Source organism: Ochotona princeps, chromosome X, assembly GCF_030435755.1.
Source record: "Ochotona princeps isolate mOchPri1 chromosome X, mOchPri1.hap1, whole genome shotgun sequence".
Lineage (NCBI taxonomy): Eukaryota > Metazoa > Chordata > Mammalia > Lagomorpha > Ochotonidae > Ochotona > Ochotona princeps.
This window is the reverse complement of record NC_080865.1, coordinates 1,337,697-1,363,521: the sequence shown is the minus strand read 5'-3', so window position 1 is coordinate 1,363,521 and position 25,825 is coordinate 1,337,697. Positions and strand designations below refer to the sequence as shown.

Sequence of the window (25,825 nt, the reverse complement as noted above, 5' to 3'; positions counted from 1 at the left end):
GCCTCTCCAGCGCCTCTCCCTTTTCCCAAGGCGGATGCGCCTGCGCTCAGCTGCCTGGGCGGGCTTGCAGGCGCGGGTTGAAAAGTCTCGTTCCAAGTTTGGAGAGAGAGAGAGAGAGAGAGAAGAGCGCCTCGGAGCTCTTGGTACCCGTGAGCGAGGGGCGAGGGAGAAGAAAGACGCAGCGTCTGGGGAGAACCCAGGCGGTGAGACGGCGCTCAGGTTTTGAGAGCTAGGCGTGTGTGACGCGCCTGGCAAAGGCAGCAGCGGCGGCGGTCGAGCTGCGCCTGCCTAGCGAGGGGCGTCTCAGGCGGCTTGGAGGGGCTAGCGGGCCGACGCAAGATGGCGAGTAAAGAGAGTAAGAGGCCCTGCGGGGCGGCGCGCGCCGGGGCGGCGGGGGGCGGCGGGCGCGGGGCCGTGGCACGCGCCGGCGAAAGGCGCGAATTGGCGTGCGGAGCAGGGGGCGGGGCCGCCGCGGGACCGGGCCGCCGCGCCGAGGGCCCGCACCACTTCCGGAGCCGGGCGCGGGGCCGCGGGCGGGCGCCTTCCCCCCAGCCCCCGCCGGCGGCCCGGGGCCCCCCGAAGCGGAGGCGCTGGCTGCCGCTCCGCCACGAGCCCGGCGGCGGGGGCTGCTGCGCGCGCACGTCTCCGCCGCGGGGTCGCGGCCCTGGGCCCGAGGAGGGGGGCTCCCGACGCCGCAGGCCTATGGCTGCCGACGCGGGCGGCGCGGGAGCTAGGGCCTCCTGTGGCGGAGGGTGGAGGGAGCAGGCCTGCGGGTTTCCGCTGCACGTGCATTTTGCGCCTCGAGGGGGTCGTGGCACCCCTCTGCGCACAGGTAGCGCTTGGGAGCAGGTGCGAACAGCTGCAGCAGGCTGCACAATCCGTGTTTGTGTAATTCAGTGTGTGACTGCATACGAAGGAGGCGTTGGACTCGACATAGAAAAATGGGAGCTTCCTGGTGGTGATCTCCACATTTTGGAAGAGCAGCTAGTTGTTTGTGTCCGGAATTGAGGTAGGAGGAAAGAGTAAGCTAGGTGTGGCCATCACGAGGTGACCTCCATAACTGTGCACACACTCTGCTTTTGATCCCTCTCCAACACTGTATGGGCTTTCTCGAAATTTCAGTGTTCGAAGACACTGTGGAGGAGCGTGTGATCAATGAAGAGTATAAAATCTGGAAGAAGAACACTCCTTTTCTGTATGACCTGGTTATGACCCATGCTCTGCAGTGGCCCAGTCTCACCGTGCAGTGGCTTCCTGAAGTGACGAAGTAAGCATTGCTTGCTGCTTGTATTTCGAACAACTTAAAATGTCATTCTGAAGTTTCTTGGTTTTGGTATTTTATGGTTATAGTGGTACTTCAAAATATCCAGGGTGGAATAAAAGTAAAAGAAGTTAATTTTGGTGGGAAAAATAGTATCCAGGCCTGCTTTTTCCATGACCTTGTTTTGAGACTGTGGAACACAAGCAGGCGATCATACCTTGGAGAAGGCGGCAGCTGGTGTTGATTTTCAAGGCCTGAGTGACTTGCGATGACTTCAAGCAAGTGTGTTACAAGATGTGGTGAGAAGTGTTGTGGGCTTAATGTTTATGGGAAATCCTCCAAGTTGCCATCACTAGGCTGTAGACTAATACACTTAGTTAAAATTACTGAAAGATTAAGAAAGAATATTGCAAAGTAGCCTACAAGGAAAAGGTACAAATAGTAAAAAGTTAGTTTGATGAATCTTCATGAACTGCACACACATATAACCAGCATCCATGACCAAGAAGGTTGAATTGGCAAAGGCAGAAACAATTTTGCAGCAATTTCCTGCAAAAAAAAAAACTGCTGTTGGGAGCAGGCGCTGTGGTGCAGCAGTTCAAGTTACAGCTTGGAATGCCTATATGTTATAGCCAAGTTTAAGTGTGGGCTAATGTTCAAAGACAAAACATCCACACCTAGAGTTTGACTGCAACTTCTTAAAAGACACTGAGGCAGAATCACACAGTAAACACCATTCATATTCCAAAGTCTTAGAAATATGTGATATAATTACTTGCACTGAATATTGTACTAAATTTATACATATTTTCATTCTTGCTTTATTTTCATCTGTACCCTTTAAAAAGGTACTGTTTACAGTACCTGTTTGTATATACAAAAAAAAAAAAAAGTGTGGGCTAATGCACCTGGGCAGGGTTCAAGGTGCTGGCTGAAGCCTTGGCTTCCCTGCCCCCCCCCCCCAGGAGAGGAGAGCAAGATGTGCGTTCTTGGTTCCTGGCCCCGTGCTGAGTGTGTGCACCTTGGGAGAGAACTGACGGGCAGGGTGGGGAAAAATCTCTCCCTTTTAAATCGTGACTTTTCGTTCTGTGGTATGAAATACACTTTGAGATTATAGTTAGTGTTTTTTTGTTTTTGGCGAGTTCAATGGAATTCTTAGGATGGGGTCTCGCGCATCACTCAGTTTTACATCCTGTTTCTTTCATCCTAACAGTGCTGTGGAGTAGGTACTGGCTAGTCTTGATTTTACCAATGAGGAAATGGCCAACAGGTTAAGTGTCATGTCCAGGATCACAGAGTTGGGAAAGTGACAATGGGACTTCCACCAAGTCTGAACTTGGACATGCAGGATGGCATGAGACTACCTTTCTCACGGCAGGAACTTGGCCACATGCTTTAATGAGGATTAAATCAAGCTCTAGAAAGCATTTTGTGATAAAAATAGTAGACGAATTCATTAAAATTCTGAGGCCAGATTTTTCCTAATATGAACATTGATATCCCTACAGATGGGAGCTTCCAATAGGAGTTAAAAAATATTTTAATGTACAGATGTGGAAAGTTAGTGAAGAAGTAGATGATGGAGACTTCTAAGAATTGAAATTTACAGCTGTCTGAACAGATTTTAAAATAGAATGTGCTTGCTATACCCACAGGAATTTAGATTCTGGTTTAGAGCATCCTTTACCTGTGCCCCTCTGTCTTCCTGTTAAGCAAATTAAGGCTTATTAGCAGCTTACTTCCGGGGAGTTGGGTGTTTTTTAATCTATGGTAATATAGTAGAAAAGAGGAGGTGCCAGCAAGGTGAGAGATTTGAGTTTGAATCCTGCCTGTTTCTGTTTCTTATCAGCTTTGTTGAACTAAGCCAAGTTGTTCAGTCTCTTTATCATCAAGTTATCTGGTCTGTAAATAGAGATGTTGATAGTACTGACTGCCCACACTTAAGAGAATGAAATGAACTCCTGGATATTAACATGATTGGCACAGCTCCAGCACTCAGTAAATGGTGGCTGATACTCATCCTGCTCAGGAACAGTTTGTTAGAATAACTGATTGTTAGTTTGGATTTCAATGAGAAGTACTTAATTTTTTTTAAATGTTAGTTACAATTATACATCTTTCCTAAGGGTTTTAAGGATAACACAGGATTGAGACCAGAGGCATTTGAAGCTGTGTGTGTGTGTGTGTGTGTGTGTTTCGGTTTTTGGAATATTTACCTGTAAGCAATGAAGTATCTTGAAATTAATTATGCATAATGTTTCTAGTGTGCATACCTTTTAACTGTAACCTATTATGTGAGGTCAGGTGTGGAATTTTCCATTTGAGGTGTCATGTCAGCATTCACAATTTCATATTTCTATGTTTTAAATAGTTCTGTGTGATTTTTTCAGCCTAGATGGGTTGCTTTTATGTTGGTAGTTGAATGTAACAGAAAATAGTTCAGTTAAATTATTTATCCTCGTGCCACTTATAAACAGAGGAGTTGTAGGATGCGTAGTGGTGTAGAGAACGCAAGAACGCCGTGCCAAACAGCCTGCGTTGTTGACTGGGGAGGACTGTGCGGTGCTCTGTAGGCCCATGGGGTGTGCGTGAGCCCAAGTGCTGGCTGCTCTCACTTCCTGGCTCCTGAAGGAAGCGGACCGCGCCTCACCTGAGGTGCCCTTCTGCCTCCATTCAACCTGCTTCCTGATGATGGCTGCATTTTGTGTGCTGTTTTGCTTAAATGCAAGTGGGCAGTTGTCAATAGTTGGTCTGGCTTTTTAAAAGAATTTATGTACTTATAGGAAATGATTTTTAAAGACAGGTGGTTTTGTATTGCTTGTTAAACTGGTTTCTTAAATATATTGCAGCTGTTTAATTCTATGTCTAATTTTTTGTCATTTTCAAATTTAGATAATATGAAAATATATAAAGGGAAAAATAAATCTGCGTTTTACATACTCAATGTTCCTTCCCTGCCACCCCCAGCCGAGGCAGGCATTGTTTTCAGTCTCTTATCTGCCCTGCCAGTGTATCTACATACATACAATATATATGTCTTTGAAATTTTCGAAAATTTATTTCAAAGGCAGATTCACAGAAAGGGAGGGGGAAGAGAGAATGTTCCGCTGGTTCACTCTAAATGCACAGCAGCCAAAACTTGGCCCAGAGCTTGGTCTGGGGCTTCTGTGTCTGGCAGGGACCCAGCCCAAGCACATGAACAGGAAGCTGGATCATATTAGAAAGAGAGGAAGATCTTCCATCTGCAACAGCTGGAGCTGAGCGAACCCAGAGCCTCTTCCAGGTCTCCCATGCAGGTGCAGAGTCCAAGCCTTTGGGCTGTCCTTGATTGCCTTCCCAGGCCACAAGCGGGGAGCTGGACGGGATGCGGGGCTGCTTAGATTAGAACCAGCGCCCATATGGGATCCCGGCACGTGCAAGAGGAGGACTTCAGCTGCTAGGCCACTGCACCAGGTTCAGACCAAGCAATTACATGGGATGCAGGCATTCCAAGATGTGGCTTAATTCATTGTGTTACTATTAGCAAGCCCCATCTTCGTTTCTATGGCAGCAGCATGTTCACTTGAGTTTTCAGTACGAGTGCATATTGAGGACTTCCCTATGAGCATGTATAGATAGATTTTTAAAAAAAGATGCCATAAAATAATATTTATGCTTATCCCATGATATGTCACCAGTTTTCTTACTAATATTTAGGTGAGTTTCAGTCATTTGTTGCTACAGTCTGTTAATAGACTCTATTTTTGTCATGCTTGGGCGACTTTGCGAGCAGTACATTTAGCACTGAGGCTGGGTAGGCGCTCTTCAGTGCCTCTGCAGCTTTAGGTGAATTCACTAGCAGAACAAAACAATATTGACTAGTTCAGGAAAGCAGTCTGTTTTTGATGATGGAAGTGGAAAAAAAAAAAAAGAAAAATCAGAATTGGAATAGTTCAGTTTCGGTCAAGAGAAATTTTTAGGATCCTCCCATCTGTCCTGGGACAGTACGTATGCCTTGGAAACAGATTGTGATGAGCTGACTTGTCTACCTGTTGACTTTTACCTGTGGTCGTAATTTTTCTGCTTAACCCAACACCAAACAAGTAACCAAACCTAGCAAAGATTTCATTTTGTTAAGGTACATTGCCTATAACCTAATTTTTCTGTGTGTGGTTTTGCTGGCTAAAAATGAATTGGCTTGGGTCCAGCGCAGTAGCGGGCTGATCCTCCACCCGTGGTGTCGGAATCCCATAGGCGGAATTCCTTTCTGCTCCACTTCTGATCTAGCTCCCTAGTTAAGACCTAGTTAAGACCTTGGGCCCCTGCACACACGTGATGTCTTGGTTTCAGATTGGCCCAGCTCCAGCAGTTTTTGCCATTTGGAGAGCAAACCAGCGGATGGAAGCTCTCTGCCTCTCCTTTCTGTGAATCTGTTGTTCAAATTAAAATAGATAAATCCTGAAAAATAAGTAAATTGGCTGTGCTCAGTTGCTCCCTCTCAATATGAGGACCATGTAAGTATGCAATTAATTGCCCAGTCATAACCATGGCTCACTCGACATGTGTCACCCAAGATTTGCATCTTTTTTTTCAAGGAGGTTGCTGTTACTTAGCCATGACTGCTTATTCTGGGGTTGTGGGGTTGTTTTCCCCTCATGGCCCACATCTTGATAAAATTTCATGTTGTATTATGTATTATATGAAAATAAAAGATAAATATTTTGGTGTAAAATCTGAAATCAACGGAGTTTTCCATGAGCTTTTTGTTCATCACACTCTCTCTCTTTAAAAAAAAAAAAAAAAGATATATTATTTGAGGGCCTGGCGCGATAGCTGCCTGGAATCCGCTGAGATCCCACATGGGCACCAGTTCCTGACCCAGCTGCTCCATTTCCCATCAAGCTTCCTGCTTGTGGCCTGGGAAAGCAGTTGAGGAAGACTTGGGACAAATAGGAGACCTAGAAGTTGCTCCTGGCTTCGGATGGACTCAGCTCCAACTGTTTTGGCCACATGAGGAGTGAACCAGTGGATGGAAGAGTTTTGTCTGTGCCTCTCCTCCTCTCTGTAAATTTGCTTTTCCAAAAAAAAAAAAATCTTTAAAAGTTGTATTATTTGGAAAGCAGAGTTCAAATGGAGTGACAGAGAGATTTTCATTTAGGCTACTGTGCCAGGCCCAACCATTTGGTTCACTCCCCAAATGGCACAGAAGCCAGAGCTGGGCCAGCCAGGAACTTCTTGCTGATTTTCCACATGGTACAGGAGCCCAAGGACTTGGGCCATCCTTCTTTGCTTTCCTGGGCACATTTCCAAGGAGCTGGTTTGGAAGCTGAGCAATAGGGACTCAAACCAGGTGGCTAAACTTACCGTGCCACAACAGTGGCCCAATTTGTTAAATTATTATGCTGCATGCCTAGAAATAATAAACTTTTGGTGGAAGCATTGAATCTTTAGTACAACTGAAATTTAAAAGCATAAATGACCTAACTTGTCTGGTGTTGGGGGACTAGAGCCTTACTTCTTGGTTGTCCCCCATGATAGGTCTTCTAGATCGTACAAATAGTAGAAAAGCTTTGTTGATAGTGATGAAAAGTCAGTGCTGAAACTAAAGTGCCCAGGTGCATTGCTAAGTTCTTCTGCCTCAACATGGGTATCCACAGAACACAGCAGCAAAAATGTTACCCTCCAGTACAATCGAGGGGGTCATTCCATACCCTTCAGCAGTCACCAGCATTAATAGGCGATTTCAGATCATGCTGTTTAAACTTGTTACCTATTAGGTGAAGAAACGTTGAAACCCAAGGGGAAGCTTTTAAGCCATTATACATAGTTGATTTTAGCTTCATCTAGGATTTAAATGTAGGTGGTGGTGGTTGTTTTTAACTTGGCATTTTGCCTTTCTTGCCTCTTGGGAAAACCAGAAACATCTAGTATATTAAAATAAGACTATGGACATGGGCCCGGTGGCGTGGCCTAGCGGCCAAAGTCCTCGCCTTGAACGCCCCGGGATCCCATATGGGCGCCGGTTCTAATCCCGGCAGCTCCACTTCCCATCCAGCTCCCTGCTTGTGGCCTGGGAAAGCAGTTGAGGACGGCCCAATGCATTGGGACCCTGCACCCACGTGGGAGACCCGGAAGGGGTTCCAGGTTCCTGGCTTTGGATCGGTGTGCATCGGCCCGTTGCGGCTCACTTGGGGAGTGAATCATCGGATGGAAGATCTTCCTCTCTGTCTCTCCTCCTCTCTGTATATCTGACTTTGCAATAAAATAAATAAATCTTTAAAAAAAAAAAAAAAATAAGACTATGGACCAAAACTATGTTTAGATGGAAAGTCCTTACTTATGAGTGATGGGTGATTTTAGTGTATCCCTTCTGCCTACCTTCCCCAGAGTGCTGCTCCTGAAAGATGGTGTGCGTGTTGATAAGCAAAGCAGGGGAGGATGACTTTCTAGAAAGGGGCAAGTCCTCTGCATGTTGTGGTTAGAATATTTCTGAAGAATTTTTATGTGTGGGCATTTTAAAGTTGGTAGCTAGAGGGGGAATAGGTACAAAATAAATGGCACAGTATACATTTGTTAAAGAAATGTTAATGTGTTTTGAGAAAACTAGACTGGATTGTTTAGCAAATGAAGATTTCTTATGGAATGAGTATGACTCTGTTCTTTCTTAAACAGACCTGAAGGGAAGGATTATGCCCTTCATTGGCTGGTCCTGGGGACTCACACCTCTGACGAGCAGAATCACCTGGTGGTGGCCCGAGTGCATATTCCCAATGATGATGCGCAGTTTGATGCCTCCCACTGTGACAGTGACAAGGGGGGTAGGTGTTTTATATATTCTGTCTCTTTCCAAGGGCATGTTATTAAATATGTTTATAATGTTAGTTTTTGGTCCAGCACTTGACCTTCTTGGACTGTATCCTACAGAACCCTCACCTACATGTGTGCAAAGATTTCACAATATTATTACTTTGCATTTGAAAAATTAGTACCTGGCAGCCTAGATGTTGGTTCATAAGAAATTGGTTGAACACATTATGGTATATTTGAAATGTTATTTAGCATTTAATAAAAATGAGAAAAATATATGCACCAATGTAGAAAATTTCCAAGATGAATTTGAATAACTGGTACGAATAATTACAGTGTTGCATTTTGGTAAAAGTAGTGGTGTATGTTGATATGTCATAGAAGAAGAATTAAGAGGCAGAGCAACATTTACTGATGCAGGTTTATTTTGGGGGAAGATAGGCAGTAGGTAAGGTCAGTTTAGGAAACTTGAAAATTTCTTCTTTACTAATGTCAGATACACACTGTTTTGGTTATTTCCACAGCCATGCTTAGTTTAGTGATTTGTCTAGAAGGATCTGCAAGACTGAAGAGGAAATTTCACTTGTGGCTAAAATTTGTGAGCGTACAGAACAGAATTGCAGCAGGAAAAATGGCATTGGAGAGTTTGTGGAGGATAGGCACAAATGTTCCATCATTCAGGGCCACCCAGGATGCACTTATTCTCTCTGGCAGCAAATTACAGTGACAGGGATGGAGTATCTTTGCCCAAGGAATCCCAGCTGGGTCTTGGGGTGTGAGCCTTTCCTGGAGGACTGGCTGTGCCGCCGCATCTTGCTGGAAACAAGCCAGGTCAGCTCCAACTCAGAGTCCCAGTAAGGAAAGCAGGTGCATTATCATCACCGTTGTTTGTACAAACTGGTACAACATGGTCTGTTGCTCCAGATGTACACCACAGAGTCATCAGTCTATCAGTAACATGAAGAACATTGTGAGGTCCGTGTTCCCAGGAATTGGCTGAGAGGCAATAGGGTCTCAGTGTCCTTCAGAGATAAAATGGCTAAGCAGCCAGACCTGCCAAGTCAGCTCTTTGTTCGTAGTTTCAAGTGGCTTGATAATCTGAACATTCTGATGTTTACTTAATTTTGACTGAAAAGAAAATGTTATGTTGTCCAGTGTGTTGAAATTGAAATTGTTCGGCCAATGGTTCATAGTCATTCTGCTGTAACCTTGAATTTTATTTTTGTAAATATTGTATACAGAAGTTTTAAATTCTAATCCTGAAACACCTAACTGGGATTTCAGATTAACGAAGTAATCGCTGCAAAATAGATAGGTATATTAAATTTGCACATCCAGTATATTACTTGGTCCGTTATTATTTGGTCTTACAAATTAATGAGTTGAAAATACCTTTTTTAAACTTTGATATTGATACAACCTTTTTCAGAGGAAACCAAGTCCTGTATTCCAAGTAGATTGTACACATAGTGCTCTTTCTTCTAAGCTGTTCGGATTTTAAGTAAGGGAATTGGCAAAATGGAGTGTCTGTAGGAAAGGGGTTAGAATCATTGGAATCCCTGGAGATGGGATTGTAGGGTAGTCTTAGAAAGTGAAGTACATGTTTCCTGATGACATTAAGGAAAGGGAAAAGTGCTGAAAGAAGATGGATGTTTTTGGATATAGTTGTGTGGCACTTGGGGTGGAGGAACTTTGGAAAAGTTGTGTGGAATAGGACATGGTTTTCAGCCGCACTGAAATGGCATTCCGTGTTTGTTGCAGGGAAGGCTGGCTAGATGTGGGTCCTAAGCCAATGTTCACTGAGCATTCCCAAAAAGCAAGAACTAGTTAGAACTGAGAAATATAGTTCATTCCTTGCAGTGCAGTTTTCTCCCAGGCCCTGATCTGTTTTACTTACTAGATGCATAGTTCCATCAGGCGTTTGAGTCAGTGACTGGCCTGAAACTAGTGGTATGTGAAATCTCCTAAGTTTTTAAAGCATTTTTAAACTTAGGGGTGAGGTCCTGGCACAGTGGCCTATCAGCTAAAGACCTTTCTTGCATGCACCGGCATCCCATATGGGCGCCGGTTCTAACCCCGGCAGCTCCACTTCCCATCCAGCTCCCTGCCTGTGGCCTGGGAAAGCAGTCGAGGACGGCCCAAAGCTTTGGGACCCTGCACCCGCGTGGGAGACCGGAAGAAGCTCCTGGCTTCAGATCAGCTCAGCTCCCACCATTGCAGCCACTTGGGGAATAAAATAAAGCTAGTTTAAAAAATAAACTTAGAGGTGAATGAAGGGAAGAGCTCCTCTCTTCTGGCGCACTCCCCAAATGTCCACACACCCTCCACCCACAGCTGAAGCTGGGAGCTAGAGCCAGGAACTCAGCCACTTGAGCCATCACTGCTGACACCAGGGTTCATGTTAGCAGGAAACTATAATCACAAATCAGCTAGTATCAAATTCAGGCATGCCTGTATGGGCCAAGGGCTTCCTAACTGCCGGGCCAAATACCGCCCCCAGCCTCACATTTTAAGTGTCAGCAACAAATTAGAAAATGTACTTGATAATTATATCTGCTTAGATGTTCTCTCTGCTAGTTAATAGTGGTGTTTCTGCACAGCTTTGTTACCTTTTCGCAGATAGAACCACCACAGTCTTATTCATGCAGCAGATAGGTTCACCCCCCCTTGTTTTAACTTTGGCATGGTACATGCAGTTGAGCTAAGTATGCTAGCAAGAGTATTTCAAAGAGTTCACATGAAATGGAATTAAAAACAAGTTTAATTTGTTGCAAAGTTTTTTGAATTCCTTTTATATATAGTGTCCTCAAAGTACATGGACTTTCCAACTCTATTGCACCAAAAATGTACTTGGTTTCATTTTTTGCTGTGCTTTGTATGTATGAGTTAAGGATGAGTTGCGGTAAGTTGTATGAGTTCTTCAGGTTATTTCTGATCAATATGCAATGTGTATTGTCAAGCTGAAATCTGTTGCACTGATTAAACAACTAGTGACTTTAGTTGGACTTCACTAGACTAAAAGATGTTGGACTCTATGCTCGGCATATGCTTGCAAAGAGGGAATCTCAACTGAACTTAAACTATGGTTAAGCAACAAGGTGGAGGAACCCACCATGGGGGGAGGGTGTGGGGAGAATCCCAGTTCCTACAAAATTACAACACAATGTAATTAACGAATAAATTTAATAAACAAAAAAACCTAGTGACTTTAATTCTAAATGTGTGTTCTTTTTCTCCTCACCTTAGAATTTGGTGGCTTTGGTTCTGTAACAGGAAAGATCGAATGTGAAATCAAAATTAATCACGAAGGAGAAGTAAATCGTGCCCGTTACATGCCACAAAATCCTCATATCATTGCTACAAAGACGCCATCTTCTGATGTCTTGGTTTTTGACTATACAAAACATCCTGCCAAACCAGGTGTGTAATAGTAAAGATAGCTCATTACATGAGCATTTGTTTTTTGTTAAAAATGGTAATGTTAGAAAAAGTAATGTTTTAAGGTCATTCACAGTAGTACAACTAATATGTAAAGGTTTATAATTGTTTAGGTTGAGTCCCATAACCACTTGTGAGAAACACCTCACAACAGGCTTATATGGCTAAGCTTTGTTAACGGCAAAGGATCACGAACAAAATAGGTATCAGGTGAAATGTAGCAGTCAGGCCCAGTCTGGAAGCACACAGGATATGCTGTCTGTCTAGTAGGTAACCACAGGAACTAATCCTAAGTGTGCCAGTTAAGGGAAGCCTGTTTGAGTCTCAGGGTCTAGGACTTTCATGGGGTCTGCTCACATAGGCACATCCTGTGGCTAGCTGTGTAGTGGAAACTCGGGACCCCAACATTGAAGCCACATGTACTGTGAATCGTGCTAGACAGTCCTGCAAGTGGTGGTGAGTTGCTCTGAGGGTCTACTGCTTGATCAGGCAGTGACAGAACAACTTTCTAGGCTCACAGTTTCAGTGATTGGCCAAGGGTCATTCATGATCGTACGGTACCCTAAAGCCATTCAAAGACTGTAAGGAGACCTGCTCTGCAATCCCAAAAGGTTAAATACCACATGTTTGCCTTAATTTAAGATGATATGATGTTATGTATAACATGTTATGTATGTTATATGTTGTGTATAAACTAAAATTGAAATGTCAATGAAGTGGTCACAGAAGGTGGTTAAGAACTCGCATTTACTTTTAACATATTGGTTACTCATTACTATGTCAATTAATTCCATAATGATGTAAATTTTTGCTGATGGTATGTTGGAGCTTTTAATTGACTGGGATGATACTCTGCTGGCTCTGTCTTCAGACCAGAGAGGGTATACCTAAGAAGCCGTTGAACTTGACTAGACAATAAGATGCTGGACTCTATGTTTGGTATATGCTTGCAATGGGGGAATCTCAACTGAACTTGAACTGTGGTTATGCAACAAGGTGGAGGAATCCACCATGGTGGGAGGGTTTGGGGAGGGGTGGGGAGAATCCCAGTACCTATGAAACTGTGTCACATAATACAATGTAATTAATGAATTTAAAATAAAATTAAAAAAAAAAAAGAAGCCGTTGAACTTGACTGGACAATAAGATGCGGCACTCTGTTTGGTATATGCTTGCAATGGGGGAATCTCAACTGAACTTGAACTGTGGTTATGCAACAAGGTGGAGGAATCCACCATGGTGGGAGGGTCTGGGGAGGGGTGGGGAGAACCCAAGTACCTATGAAACTGTGTCACATAATGCAATGTAATTAATGAATTAAAAATAAAAAAGGAGACCTGCTCTGTTAAAAGTATTTCGAAAAATTAAGCAGTAGAATGGGGTTGCTGCTATACAAATTTGTGAGATAGCTAAAATTTGGGGTTTTTGTGGTATGGTATTGGATTTTCCAAATAAATCAGTAATTTAATGATTATGAGACTGACTTGGAGTTTAAAATGAGGCAGGGAAGGAAAACCAATTTTTCTTTTTTTTTTTTTTTTTTTTTATTAGAAAGGCTTACAGAGAGGAGAGGCAGAGAAAGATCTTCTGTCCTCTGGTTCACTCCCCAAGTGGCCACAATGGCCGGAGCTGAGCTGATCTGAAGTCAAGAACACCCTCTGGGTCTCCCATGTGGGTGCAGGGCCCCAAGGCTTTGGGTTGTCCTCAACTGCTTTCCCAGGACACAAGCAGGGAGCTGGATGGGAAGTGGGGCCACTGGAGCCCATATGGGATCCCAGTGCATGCAAGGCAAGGACTTCAGGCAGTACACTACCACACCAGGGCCCAGAAACCAGCTTTTTAAGCTGTTGTAACAAGTCCTTGATCATGTGCAGTTGGTGTTAGGGGTTACTTCATAGAAGAATGAGAATTTGCTCTCGACAGTTCTGATAAAATAACTTGCTAATTAATGTATTATTTTTTTTCTCAGACCCAAGTGGAGAATGTAATCCTGATCTTAGATTGAGAGGTCACCAAAAGGAAGGGTATGGTCTTTCCTGGAATTCTAATTTGAGCGGACACCTCCTGAGTGCATCTGATGACCATGTGAGAAACGTGTTCTTAACGTGTTCATGCAGTTGAGACTTGAGAGAAATTTTCATTCTATAATGCCCCTTCGCTGCAGAAGCGAAGGGGCATTATAGAATGAAAATTTTCCTACAATAATGCTGCTATGGGATTGTTGCACTGTTTTCCCAGGTGTTCAGGCATGAACGTCAGTCTACTCTGGTGGAGCCCTAGGGCTTCACAAAGCTGTTTTGAAGTAATGTTAGAATGAAGGGAAGGTGGGCGAAAGGCCTCTGCCGTTGTTGGAAAGAGAACCCGTAGCTCCTTAACACGGAAACACTAAATTAAGTATTTTAGAGCCCGAATAATGCATTTTTAACTGTGTGTGCAGTTCTGTGGCTTCTAGTATATTGAAAACTTCTGTACCTATCACTTACAATTCTGGCATATTTTTTATCAAATGTTCAAAAAGGAAGTTCCCTGTTACTTTGCTGACTGCTTTACTCCCTGCTCCCTTTCTGTCTCTGTGGTAGTTTATTCTCAACATTTCATGTAATTGGAATCATGCAATACATGGCTTTTCTCTATGGCTTCAGGTAACATGTACTTGAGTTGTTTTTATGGCTGAATAATGCATTATTGTAGGGAATACTCTGCAGTTTGGGTTGGTTCCACTATTTGAGCATTTGGACTTGTGGCTGCCCTTTTTGGCTATTTTGCGTAGCGGCATGTTTTCAGTTCCCTTGGCTAAGTACCTGACTCCTACAGTAGTATTGGGGTTAACTTTTTGAAACCCTGCAGAAACTTTTCAAAGGTGCTGCCCATTTTACATTCCCACCAGCAGCATAAATGTTGGCGTTTTTCCACATTCTAAGCAGCACTTGCTGTCTTCGATTATGGCTGCCTGGTGAGTGTGTGATTTTTTATCTGTAATTCCTGACGATGAGTATTGAGCATCTCTTGTGCTTATTAACTGTAGATTTCCTTTAGACAAAGTATTTTCAGATCTTTTGTCTATATAAAGTGGGTTTTTATTGTATTTTTTTCTTTCTTGAAAGTGGACAAAGATCTCCTGTCCACTGGTTTGCCCTGTAGCGCGTGTAGCAGCCGAGGGAAGCCAGAGCTAGGAGAGCACACAACTTCATCAACGGGCTCCTGTGTGGGCAGCAGGGACCAAAGGACGGGCATCACTGACCCCTCCCCGCGTGCACATTAGTGGGAAGCTGCGTCGGAAATGGAGTGGATGAGACATGAATCAGGCTCATTCCGCACAGTGCCCTCGCCCTCAGTCCCCGTTACTGTTGTTTCACAAAAATTCTTTATGTGCTCTAAGAGGTATTGAGCAGGCTCATAGAAAGTGCGTATTATGAAAGAACCATGAGTCCATGTTAAGATTTAAGTGTTTTGCCTATTGTTTATTTTTTTATGGAGTGAAAAACATAACTTTTTTTGCATGTGGATATCCAATTTTTCCAGCACCATTTATTGAATAGACTTACCCTTCCACATTGAACTGCTGTGGCATCCTTAGTACAAATTTTTGTTTGTGTGTTTTTCCTTAACCTCAAAGTGCCACACTAAGACACATGTTTATTCCAGTAGTTAAGACCTGAATTAGGATGCCCGCATGGTATACTCGAGTGTCTGGGTTCAATACCTTGCTCAAACGTCTGGTTCCAGCTTCCTGCTCCCAAGGTGGGAGACCGGGATTGGGTTCCCGGCTTTGTTGCAGGTATTGAGGCAGTGGGTGGAAGTGGACTGTTTTATCTTTCTCTTCCTTTCATGTAAATAAAATGACATGGATTTCTTAAAAAGGTTAGCAAAGTGATCTTGTTAATGTAGTGTAAACCAGTAGTTCTCACCACTAATAAGCCCAGTACCTTTTTTCATGGATCCCCTTAGTACAAGTGAAAAGTATTTGGTGGGTTTTTGAGACTAGACTTCTTTCAAAAGCTGCCCAGGGTCAGCAGTTAGTGCCATGGGCTCTCCTGCTACCCGTGACGTCAGCATCTCTGAGTGCCCACCACTGTGGACTGCACTGCCTGCTGCTGCACTTGGGAAAGCAGCAGAAGGTGTCCTAGATGCTTGGACCCCTGTGCCCACATGAGGGACCCGGATGGAGTTTGTCTCCTGGCTTCCATCTGGCCCCATCTCTAGTCCTTGGTGCCAGTTGGGGGTCTGCTTCTTTCTGCCTTTCAAATAAATAAACCTTAAAAAATGCTCTAGTGATAAAAAAGAAAGCACGTGTAACTTTGCCTCAGTAATCATGTCACATTAGCTTTTTTTGGATTTTTTTTTTATTTTTGAGATGTATTTTTATTTGAAAGGTAGCGTTAGAGCAGGAAAGAAAGGAGGTACGCTTCATCTGCTTCTTTGTTGCCAGGATGGATTTAATGGCCAGGACTGTCCCAAGCAGAAGCCCGGAGCTTGTAGCTCACAGAATGGCTCTGACAGCTGGAGAAAGAAGCTAGCAAACTGCCCAGAAATAGGCGCCATAGCCATGAGGAAGTGGCTGTCACTACCCTGGAAAGCAGCTGTCGCTCCGCGGTCCCTCCTCCCCAGAGCACAGGCTTCCTGCTGTTTGCTATTCAAAGGCCGCCGCACCAGGAAGCTTGTGTGACATTCGTGTAGCCTGGCTGCTAGGGATACTGTGCAAACAAGACTGGCCTGGGTTTGCTAAAGGGAAGCTCACCTCAGCTTCCCATGTGCCCAGCAGGGGAGGTGGCCTGTATGGACTTGGTGGCCTAATTATGAGAACCTGCTGAGGAGTCCAGTCTTGGAATATGTTGTGATGATAACAGCTGGCATTACCAAGGGCCTGTGTGACAGACGTGCTGGTCTTCTCAGGGTCCTTTTTGAGCTATAGCCGGTTGGAATAAGGACACATGCATGTTTGTAATGGAACTTTTAAAAAAAAGATTTACTCATTTTTATTGGAAAAGGAGATTTTAGAGAAGGAGGAGAGACACAGAGAGGTCTTCCATCCATTGGTTCATTCTCCACGTGGCCAGAGCTGAGCCAGTAGTCATGGGCCTCTTCCAGGTCTCCCACGCGGGTGCAGGTCCCAAGGCTTTGGGCCGTCCTCCTCTGCTTTCCCAGGCCACAAGCAGGGAGCTGGGACGTGAACTGGCAACCATATGGGATGCTGGCACTTGAAGGTGGAGGATTAGCTGGTAGGGCCATCATGCCATCTGCAAGAAAATTTTTAATACTTAGGAAATAGCTTTGTAACAGGAACCCCTTCATATAAGGAACTGATTTAAAGATGAGCCCTCCGCCACTGTTGGAATTGCAGTTGGTGTTAATGTGCTTTAAAAGGCATTCTTACTTTGTACCATTGCATGACAAACATCACCCTATGGCTTATAATACTTTCCCATGAAAACTCAAGACTGACCTCTGATGAAAGGCTCACATCTTGAGCTGGAGGTGGTGAGGCTTTGTGACCTGTGGGTGGCTAAGCTTCCCACTGCTCGGGCCTGCTTTAGGGGGGCCCGCTGATGGTTGCCAGGGCCCACTATGCAGCTGATGTGCAGGCTCAATATCTGGCCTCTTCTGTGAAGTGAACTACAAGTCTTAGAAGACCTCTGGCTTTACAGAGTAACATTTTAGTTTGAATTCCCCATTCTTCCAACCCAGTGTGTGTGTGTAGGTTGTGCATTTCTGTTGTAGGCATCAAGCTCTTGATGTTATTGTTCAGATGACTTTTGGTATTTAAATGTATGGGTGCAATACTTTGGTTTTTAACAAAAGCATTTTCCATAAGGTATCATAGCTCTTGTTCTTTTCCCTCTTCTTCCTCAGACTGTCTGTCTGTGGGATATAAACGCAGGACCGAAGGAAGGCAAGATCGTCGATGCCAAGGCGATCTTTACTGGTCACTCGGCTGTGGTGGAGGACGTGGCCTGGCACCTGCTCCATGAGTCGTTGTTTGGATCTGTTGCTGATGATCAGAAACTTATGATGTAAGGTGGCAGGTTGAGTGGGATCTTGTTGAGTGGATGATTTCAGTGACCATCAGGGACTGTAGTTTTCATTTAATAGTTAGATTTTGGCTTTAGGTAAAGTATAATTGATGTAATAAAATTAACATATGTAATACTCTTTTTATAAAAGAGGTATTGTGCTATATCGATACCTTTGTTTCAGAGAGAAAAACAGCTAATAAATATTAAGGAACGTGCTTCATAAAGAGCCTAGTTAGGAGCCTGGGTGACTTCATCTCGGGTTCAGGGAGGAAGAGGATTCTAGCAGGTGCCACCACAGAGCTCCTGCATCTAACTGTGTATCAATTTGTCCCTTGAAGAAACTAACCTGACAAGCTACGATCTGAAAATCATAGGGAGACAAGTACTGAAATTGGACAAGACAAGTTGGATACCAGCTATATAGTTGTGTATGATTTGTGTTCTGTGTAAGCTTGGGGTAATTGTTAATTAAGGCGGGATCTACACAAAAACCGGAAATAATACCACTTCTCTGTAGGCTCGAATTGCATCGCTTACTCATAGAAGCCATCCTTTGGTCTTAAGCAGAGCTTACTAGCAGATGGTATCGCCGTGGTGCCGGCATCACAGTGCGAGAGGTTGGAAGACTTGGTGTCCCTTAGGTGCTGTGTGCTTGTTTTCCTTTTGTTTCAGATGGGATACAAGGTCCAACACCACTTCCAAGCCCAGTCACTTGGTGGACGCACACACTGCCGAGGTCAACTGCCTCTCGTTCAATCCCTACAGCGAGTTCATTCTGGCAACAGGCTCTGCGGATAAGGTTTCCAAGTTTCTGTATATTTGGTGTTCACAAGACACAGTTGTTTTCCCTGCTTTATTGGGTATTTTGAGATTGTTTTTGTGAAGGGCAAACATCATTTTCACTTGTTGCTTTTCTTCAGACTGTAGCTTTATGGGATCTGCGTAATTTGAAATTAAAGCTTCATACCTTTGAATCTCATAAGGATGAAATCTTCCAGGTACATGACATTTTCTACTTTCTGTATGTTGTGTGTTATGTTTTTCCATCTTAATGGCTTGTGTGGGACATGGCTCTATTTAAAAAGCTCCTCTTATGCATAAGTAAACTAGTAAGAAATGCCTTGCAGCTTTTAGAGAGTATCTTCACTCAGAACCAGAAGGAACACGTAAAACCAAGTCCATCTGAATGCAGGCCGGGGAATCTTCAGTTCACAGACACAGGGAAAACCTCATGGGCTCAGTTTAACAGATTGACACAGATTAGGGCAAACCTCCTGGATAAGTTTTTTTTTCAAGTTTCTGCAACGATGATTATGACACTTAAGTAGGAGTTTGTTGAGAGCCCCTCACTGATATTCTTGGTATAGGAGTGCATGACCTTCCTGGGGCCAGACCAGGGAGCTGGGGTCCCTTTAAGAACCCTGGAAAGGCTAGGACAAGGCTGTAAAGAGAAGATACAAGAGCACAAAATGGAAAAAATACCTTGGGTTGGAAATTTCTCCACAAACTTCGGAGCAGGTGATTGTTAAAAATTGATTTTTCTAAACATCTATTGTTAGGTCCACTGGTCTCCACATAATGAGACTATTTTGGCTTCAAGTGGCACTGATCGTCGCCTGAATGTATGGGATTTAAGGTAAGTTAAAATCTGGCTACATGGTACTGCTGCATAAATATGGCAAGATGACATAGGAATTCAAAACTAGAATAATTATTTGCTGATCCTACTTCAGTAAACCTAATACTAAATTAACTGACTTTGTTTTGTGAAACAGAAGTGAATTAGCAAATGATTTTGAGTTTTTCCCTGCTGATATTCAGGCATGAAATTTGGTGTTTGTGTGTATCCATCCAAATGATTGAATTCTTTAGTGTAAAGATTTACTTATTTGCATTTGGAAGTTGGGGAGAGACAAGGTGACCTTCATGTCAGCACCACAAGGTGGAAGAATAGCTTGCTCCACTACCATGCTGGCAACTATGTGTGATTTCTTAAAATTCATCCATAATTTAAGATTATATTTGATAAAATTCAAGTTCAAAATGGTGCTAGCAACTTTATCTTTACCTATTTATTTATTAGAAAGGCGGAGTTACAGAGAGTGAGGGGTACAGAGATTTTCATCCCCTGGTTCACTCACTAAATGGTTGCAGGGCCAGAGCTGGGCTGGCCGGGAGCTTGGGGATTCTGCAGGTCTCTGCAGTGGGTGCAGGGAAGCAAGCACTTAGGCTGTCTACCACTGCTTTTCCAGGCATATTAGGAGGGAGCTGGATCAGAAGTGGGATAGCCAGGAGCCTGATATGATGGGTCAGTGGCGAAATCCTTGCCTTGCATGCACCAGGATCCCATACAGGATGCTGGTTCATGTTGTGCCTGCTCCTTTCCCCATCCAGCTCCCTGCCTGTGGCCTGGGAAAGCAGTGGAGGACGGCCCAAAGCCTTGGGACCCTGCACCCGCGTGGGAGGGGCAGGGGACTGGAAGAAGTGCCTGGCTTTGGATGGGCTTGGCTCCAGCCATTGCAGTCATTTGGGGAGTGAACCAGCGAATGGAAGATCTTTGTATCTCTCTCTCTCTCTCTGTCTTCAAATCTGACTTCAGTAAAAATAAGCAAATCTCAAAAAAAAAAAAAAAAAAAAGTGGAACAGCCAGGCCTTGAACCAGCACCCATACAGAATCCCAGTGCCATATTGCTCGCCTCCTGTGTTGGTTGTCTGCCCCCTTTTTAACCAGTTTTTTTTTCCCTAAGGCAGGATGACTGATGTTTCATCTGCTGTTTTATTCCCCAAATGCCTGCGACAGCCAGGGCTAGGCCAGGCTGAAGCCATACTCCATCATGAGTTCCCCACGTTGTGGGGAGGGGCCATCTGCCTGAGTCCCGCAGGCATGTAAGCAAAGAGATGAGTCGGAGTGGAGAGCAACTCCAGTGTGGCATTCCAGTTGCAACAGCATAATTAAATCTGTAGACATTTTGGATTAATGACAGTTCCCCCATTTTATAACTTCAGTTGTGAATAGTCTGAAAACATTTTCATGAATACAGGGGAAATCAGTAGTGGGGTGGCAAGGGAAATTCTCTGAGTCTATGGAACTATAGCATAAAAAATTTTTAAAAGAAAAAAATTCAGTGAAATAAACTAACATCTACTAAATAATTTAAATCCCTGATTGCTTGTAGCATACTAAGTTTTTCGGAGAGGGAGGAGAGGGTTTGTGAGTGGACAGGTGCAGATGGGCTTGCTGGTTTCGTGTATGTCACGCTACAGGAATTTTAGGTGATGAAAACATCATGCTCTTTCCCAATAGTAAAATTGGAGAAGAACAGTCAGCGGAAGATGCAGAAGATGGGCCTCCGGAACTCCTGGTAGGCATTGGCTTCCTTTAAAAATCACAACATCATACGCAGATTGGATGACTTGTTATTGATACATTTATCTCATGAATGAATTTATCTCTACTGGTTCACTCCCCAAATGGTGACAGTGACTGGAGCTGAGCTGATCTGAAACCAGGAGCCTCTTCCAGGTCTCCCACGCAGGTGCAGGGTCCCAAGGCTGTGGGCGTCCTTAACTGCTTTCCCAGGCCACAAGCAGGGAGCTGGAAGGGAAGGTGAGCACTTGAGACATGAACCAGCACCCATATGGGATGCCAGCACTTGGAAGTGGATGTTAGCTAGTTGGACCATCACGCCAACCGCCAGGTTCTAGCTCTTGAAGATGATTTCAAAGTGAGAGTTTGGAGGTTATTGTAATTAAGTTTTGACACTCTTTCAAAACTAGCAGATGCATTCCAGTAGCTTTTTATGAATGTCCAAGTAGTTTTAGCTCCTGGAAACTGAAGAATTTCTCACTCATTTCAACTATGAGAATTGGGGAAGGATTTCATTAGTGATACGTAACACTTTCAAATAGTATGAAACATTTTGAATGGCCTAACTTGTGTATGAAGCAGAGCAGTGCTTGGTTGTCCTGGCTTGGAAGTCAGAATTTGTCCGTCTGCTCCAGTCCATCGGCTGAGAATCACTCACCACTCTTGAGGTGCCTGCAAGAATTGTTAGTAGATTTATGCGTGGCCCTTGAGACTAGCCGTGGTGTGCACATCGTGTCCCACCTTGCACGGCCTCTTTTAGACTTCCCCGCCAGCACCGTGCCATGCCCTGGCCCAGGTGTGCCTCTCCATAAGCTGTGGCACAACCTGATGGTAGCATGTTCCGTTACAGTGTGTTGTGTGAGCCATGACTTCATAGGATTTCAGGATTTTCTGGGAATGGCATTGTTCCAAGCTATTTTCGTCCTACTTGCACTTTAGTGAGAGCTTTGTTGAACTATAACTCACATACCATACAGTTTATTAGTTTATGCAATTCAGTGGTTTTTTACTATATTCAGAGTTGTACAGTCATCTTCACAAATGAATTCTGGGATATTTTTGTTCCCTCAAACTATCTCTGAACCCTCTCTCCATAACGCCCCACCACCACCAATCTGCTTTGCCTTACGATGAAGCTGTTCTTGGAATTTCTATGAAATGCACTCGTGCAAAAATTTTCTGTGGCCATTTACTTGGCATGTTCTCAAGGCTCGCAGCCAGCTTTGGATAGCAGAGGGACAAGTTCGTTATTTTGTATGTCATGGCTCTGCATCAGCTTCCTGGTCCTGGAGACAATCCTAGGATTTTGTTCTTTTCACAAAAAAATCTGAAATTAAGAGACTTGAGTAAACTGTATGCTATAATGATAATTACAAGTGTGCCTGGTGATTTTTGCATGTGATTCAAGCTACAAATCTTTGGATATCCCCCAAAATGTTTGACAAGTTACTGTACACTATCATATTTTGAAACAAAACGAGCTGAAATAGTTATATCACTTGTAAGCCACTGATAGCCTAATAGCTCATTGTCAAAAGCAGACTTTGGCACAAAGTATGCGTTCCATTTCGCAAACAATGTGTTAGTATTGTCCTTGACAAGAACTATTGCTCCACATCTTAAAGAGAAGTAAGCAAGGTACCGCGGCTTCCTGTGGCGTTCTCTTGCAGGAAATGCAGTTGTGCCCTCCACCATTTTTTTTAGCCAGGCTGTCTGCTCAGGCCTGCATGGGAGCTCTGCGATGGTGTACTCTGGCAGAGACTGTGGAGGGCGAGGGATCCCTTTCTTAGAGACGTCACTGGGCGCCAGGGAGACTCCGTGGCAGATGCAGTGTGGAAGCAGTTACTAAGCCTGCACTGCCCTAAAGCTGCCAGGTCTCCCAACCTGCATCCTGAAAGATGGGTGCTCTCAAAAGTGAAGTCTTTGAGGCATTTGGATTCAGAGGAAATGAAACAACCTTTGGTTGTTCTTATCAACAGTTTATTCATGGAGGACACACTGCAAAGATTTCGGATTTTAGCTGGAACCCCAATGAGCCGTGGGTCATCTGCTCGGTCTCAGAGGACAACATCATGCAGATATGGCAGATGGTAAGCTGAGGCGTGCCTTTTTCCCTCACTGACTGGTGAGATGAAAGATGAGTATTGTACAAACATGTTGCCACAACTGTTAGTTCTGTACCGGTGCTGTATCTGTCTGGAGCACCTGCTGGTATAGGAGAAAGCTCTGTAATGCTCCATATGAACACATGTGACTTCATCCAAGGCTGCCTTGGTGCCGCTTCTGTCTCCCGGACCTGTGATGGAGACAGAAGAGCAGCGTCAGTGTGTTCAGATGATGCGAGCACTTGACCCTAGCTCCCTCTCAGTGATGCCTAAGGACTGATGGCCAGGCGTCTGTGTGAGGCCACATGAGGCAGGGTAGACACAGCAGTGAAAACCAAATGAATTGTAAAACTGTGGCCCTCTAGTTCACAACACTTACACAGAATTCTGTTTTTAGAGATGACTTTGTAAAATCCACAGGGAAGAGTTTTACCTCTGACTTTATTTGGTGGTTCTCTCCAGGCTGAAAATATTTACAATGATGAAGAGTCAGAAGTCACAACATCGGAGCTGGAGGGACAAGGATCTTAAGCCCAGTGTCTGAGAGGTCTTCTGTTGAATGTCATGCTACATGAAAGAATGCTTGATTTATCAAGCACCAAAAAGGCATTGTATAGTAAGAATTGTTAAGTGGGATGGCTTTTGGCATTCTTTACTCTCTGATTCTAGCACTTTCAAGTGAGCTATTGCGTACTGTATCATATTGTAGCTGTTAGGGAAGAAAAGATTGTTCCTTAAGAAGAACGCCATTGTTTTAAGATGTAAGTAGCAGGGTACTGCGTTTGGTTCAACTGTTTTAAGTCCTCATTTTCTCAAACTAAGTGCTTGCTGTTCCCAAATATGCAACAGTAACTTTTACACTTTTTCCTTCAACACTTTCTGGATTGGCTTTGCAGAAATAAAGTTTTAAAATAAACTTAGTGTTACTCTTTTAGAAGGTGGGGAGGCGAATGGGTGTGCATGCATCCTTGAGTACAGGAAGGACTTGCTGGAGCCCAGGTAAGTGCGGGCAGAGAAATGAGTGTCTGGATCCCCAACCACGCAGCTGTGACTGGAGGAGTCCGTGCCGGGCCAGGCCTCCTGCTGGGGATCCTAGCTCCCCATTCACTGCTGCCAAACAGTGGGCAAATCGCTTGTGGGCGGTCGAGTGCCAACGGCACCGGGCTTCCCCTGCTGGGCGCCCAGTGACAAGCTCTGCGGTCTTAAGTGTGTGGAATTACTGCCTAGGGACATGCATGGCTAAGGCCACTGTACGTGTAGGTGAGGAAGGACTCCTTAGGGACTCCCAACGACAGGGCCACTGTACTTGCAGGTAAGCAAGGGGACTGAGACCTGGTGACGTGGAGGGGAGAGTCGGTATGGGTCAGACCAGCCCACATGGGAGTCCTGGGTTGGGTTTATTAGCATGGAACATTGCTGAACCACATGCCAGTCACACGAAAGCTGGGGCTGGGGGCCTGTCGGGCAGGGCTAGATCCCAGTACCTAACTGAATGTCAGAACAGGGTATGGGTCACTTTGGACAGGGCCATGACACTAATCACGTGAGAGAACCAGATGTGGGGGTGGATTCTGTGGGGGATATGTGGACCTAACCCTGTGGAAATAAAGTCCCACTGGTCAGCTCAAGAGTTGGGGTGATGCTGGGCTGAGCTACGTGTGACCGTGGAACCTGCCAACACAGGCACAGGGACTAGGAATAATCTGGGCAGGTCCGGGTTGCAGCACCCGCATATGTATCCTAAAACAGGGTGTGGGGCGGGCCGGGCAGCAACATTAACCAGCTCTTACTAGGCCAAGATGGAGGGGCAGGCTATGCTGGGCAAGGGCCTTGCACCTGCTGGCATGTGTGAAATCTGGGTCGCGGATTGGGCCAAGTGGGGGAACCTGGAAAATTTCCCTGGTGGGCACGTGGTCCGGGCATGGGGGTCGGGCACGATGGGCAAGGTAGCTCCAACTGTTGGCCACTGTGTGGGTTGCTTTTGGAAGGGGGTGGGCTGGGCAGGGCTGAGCAAACCTTAGTTCACCAGCAAGTGCAGAAGCCAGGCTGGAGCGCAGGTCATGCCGAACTAGGCTGTCGCATCTACTGATTTGCATGAGCCAGGGGTGGGAGCAGCCTGAGCAGGGCCAGGTTGCAGCATCCAAAAGCAAACGTCATGACAAGTGAAGGACTTTGCCAAGCTGGATCAGAGCAGCCACTGGTGTGCACAGGATCTGTGGGTGGGAACACCCTAGCTAGGTTGTGGTTCTCGCTGGTGAGTGAAGGCCATAGTCTTCCCTCAGCATGTGTGTGGGCTGGGTCTGGGGTGTGCCAGACTGGGCTAGACTCCAGCACTCACTGGTGATCGTTGAGAACCAGGTTAGCTGTAGGACGGACTAGCTAGGTTTCTGCCCCTACAGTCATGCATGAGCTGTGTCTGGGTAGGGACCATGCTTGGCTGGCCTGTAGCACCCAGTAAGAATCAAAATGGGTGAAGGCCAGTCACGAAAGGCCACTGTTCCTGCTAGGATAGGAGGTGGACTAAGTAGGGCTGGCCTAGTGAGATTCTGAAACTGGGAAACATTCTGATAGAAGAGCTTGGGGAACTCTTGTTGGGACACAGTCCCTGCAGGTGAGTGCAAGAATAGGGAGCAGCCCAGACCAGACCAGGGAATGGTACCCACTGGCATACATTTGGCGCAGTTTGGGGGTGAACCTGGCTGGGCCAGTTCATATCACTTGCGAATCCGAGCACCAGAATGGGGTCGGGGTTGGGTCGTAACAAGCCAGTTCACGTGACGGCAGGGAATGGGGACAGGCTGAGCCCGGCCAGGCTACAGCATCCACTGGCAAATACCAACGTGAGGAGGACCAC

At 45.0% G+C, this 25,825-nt stretch overlaps 1 protein-coding gene across 2 annotated transcripts; it reads left to right on the top strand.

Annotated features, from left to right (window-relative positions):
- On the top strand, positions 1 to 23,887 carry RBBP7 (RB binding protein 7, chromatin remodeling factor). Of its 2 annotated transcripts, none has more exons than XM_058658423.1 (12): positions 1 to 143; positions 1,123 to 1,267; positions 7,913 to 8,058; positions 11,294 to 11,467; positions 13,455 to 13,570; positions 17,336 to 17,496; positions 18,172 to 18,298; positions 18,420 to 18,497; positions 19,059 to 19,135; positions 20,804 to 20,861; positions 22,846 to 22,956; positions 23,434 to 23,887. In XM_058658423.1, the coding sequence occupies exons 1-12, from the start codon at positions 35 to 37 to the stop codon at positions 23,500 to 23,502; spliced, it is 1,371 nt and encodes a 456-aa protein (XP_058514406.1). In that variant the 5' UTR covers positions 1 to 34; the 3' UTR covers positions 23,503 to 23,887. The 2 variants fall into 2 exon arrangements, with proteins under 2 accessions (XP_058514406.1, XP_058514407.1); XM_058658424.1 differs by having other exon boundaries at positions 52 to 355.
- The last annotated feature ends 1,938 nt before the right edge of the window (positions 23,888 to 25,825 follow it).

Bases quoted from the DNA above. Each gene is read 5' to 3' on its own strand.
- RBBP7 (XM_058658423.1), top strand. From the start codon at position 35: ATGCGCCTGCGCTCAGCTGCCTGGGCGGGCTTGCAGGCGCGGGTTGAA. The intron at 1,268-7,912 runs GTAAGCATTGCT...TTTCTTAAACAG, and splicing joins TGGCTTCCTGAAGTGACGAA to ACCTGAAGGGAAGGATTATG. The intron at 11,468-13,454 runs GTGTGTAATAGT...TTTTTTTCTCAG, and splicing joins AAAACATCCTGCCAAACCAG to ACCCAAGTGGAGAATGTAAT.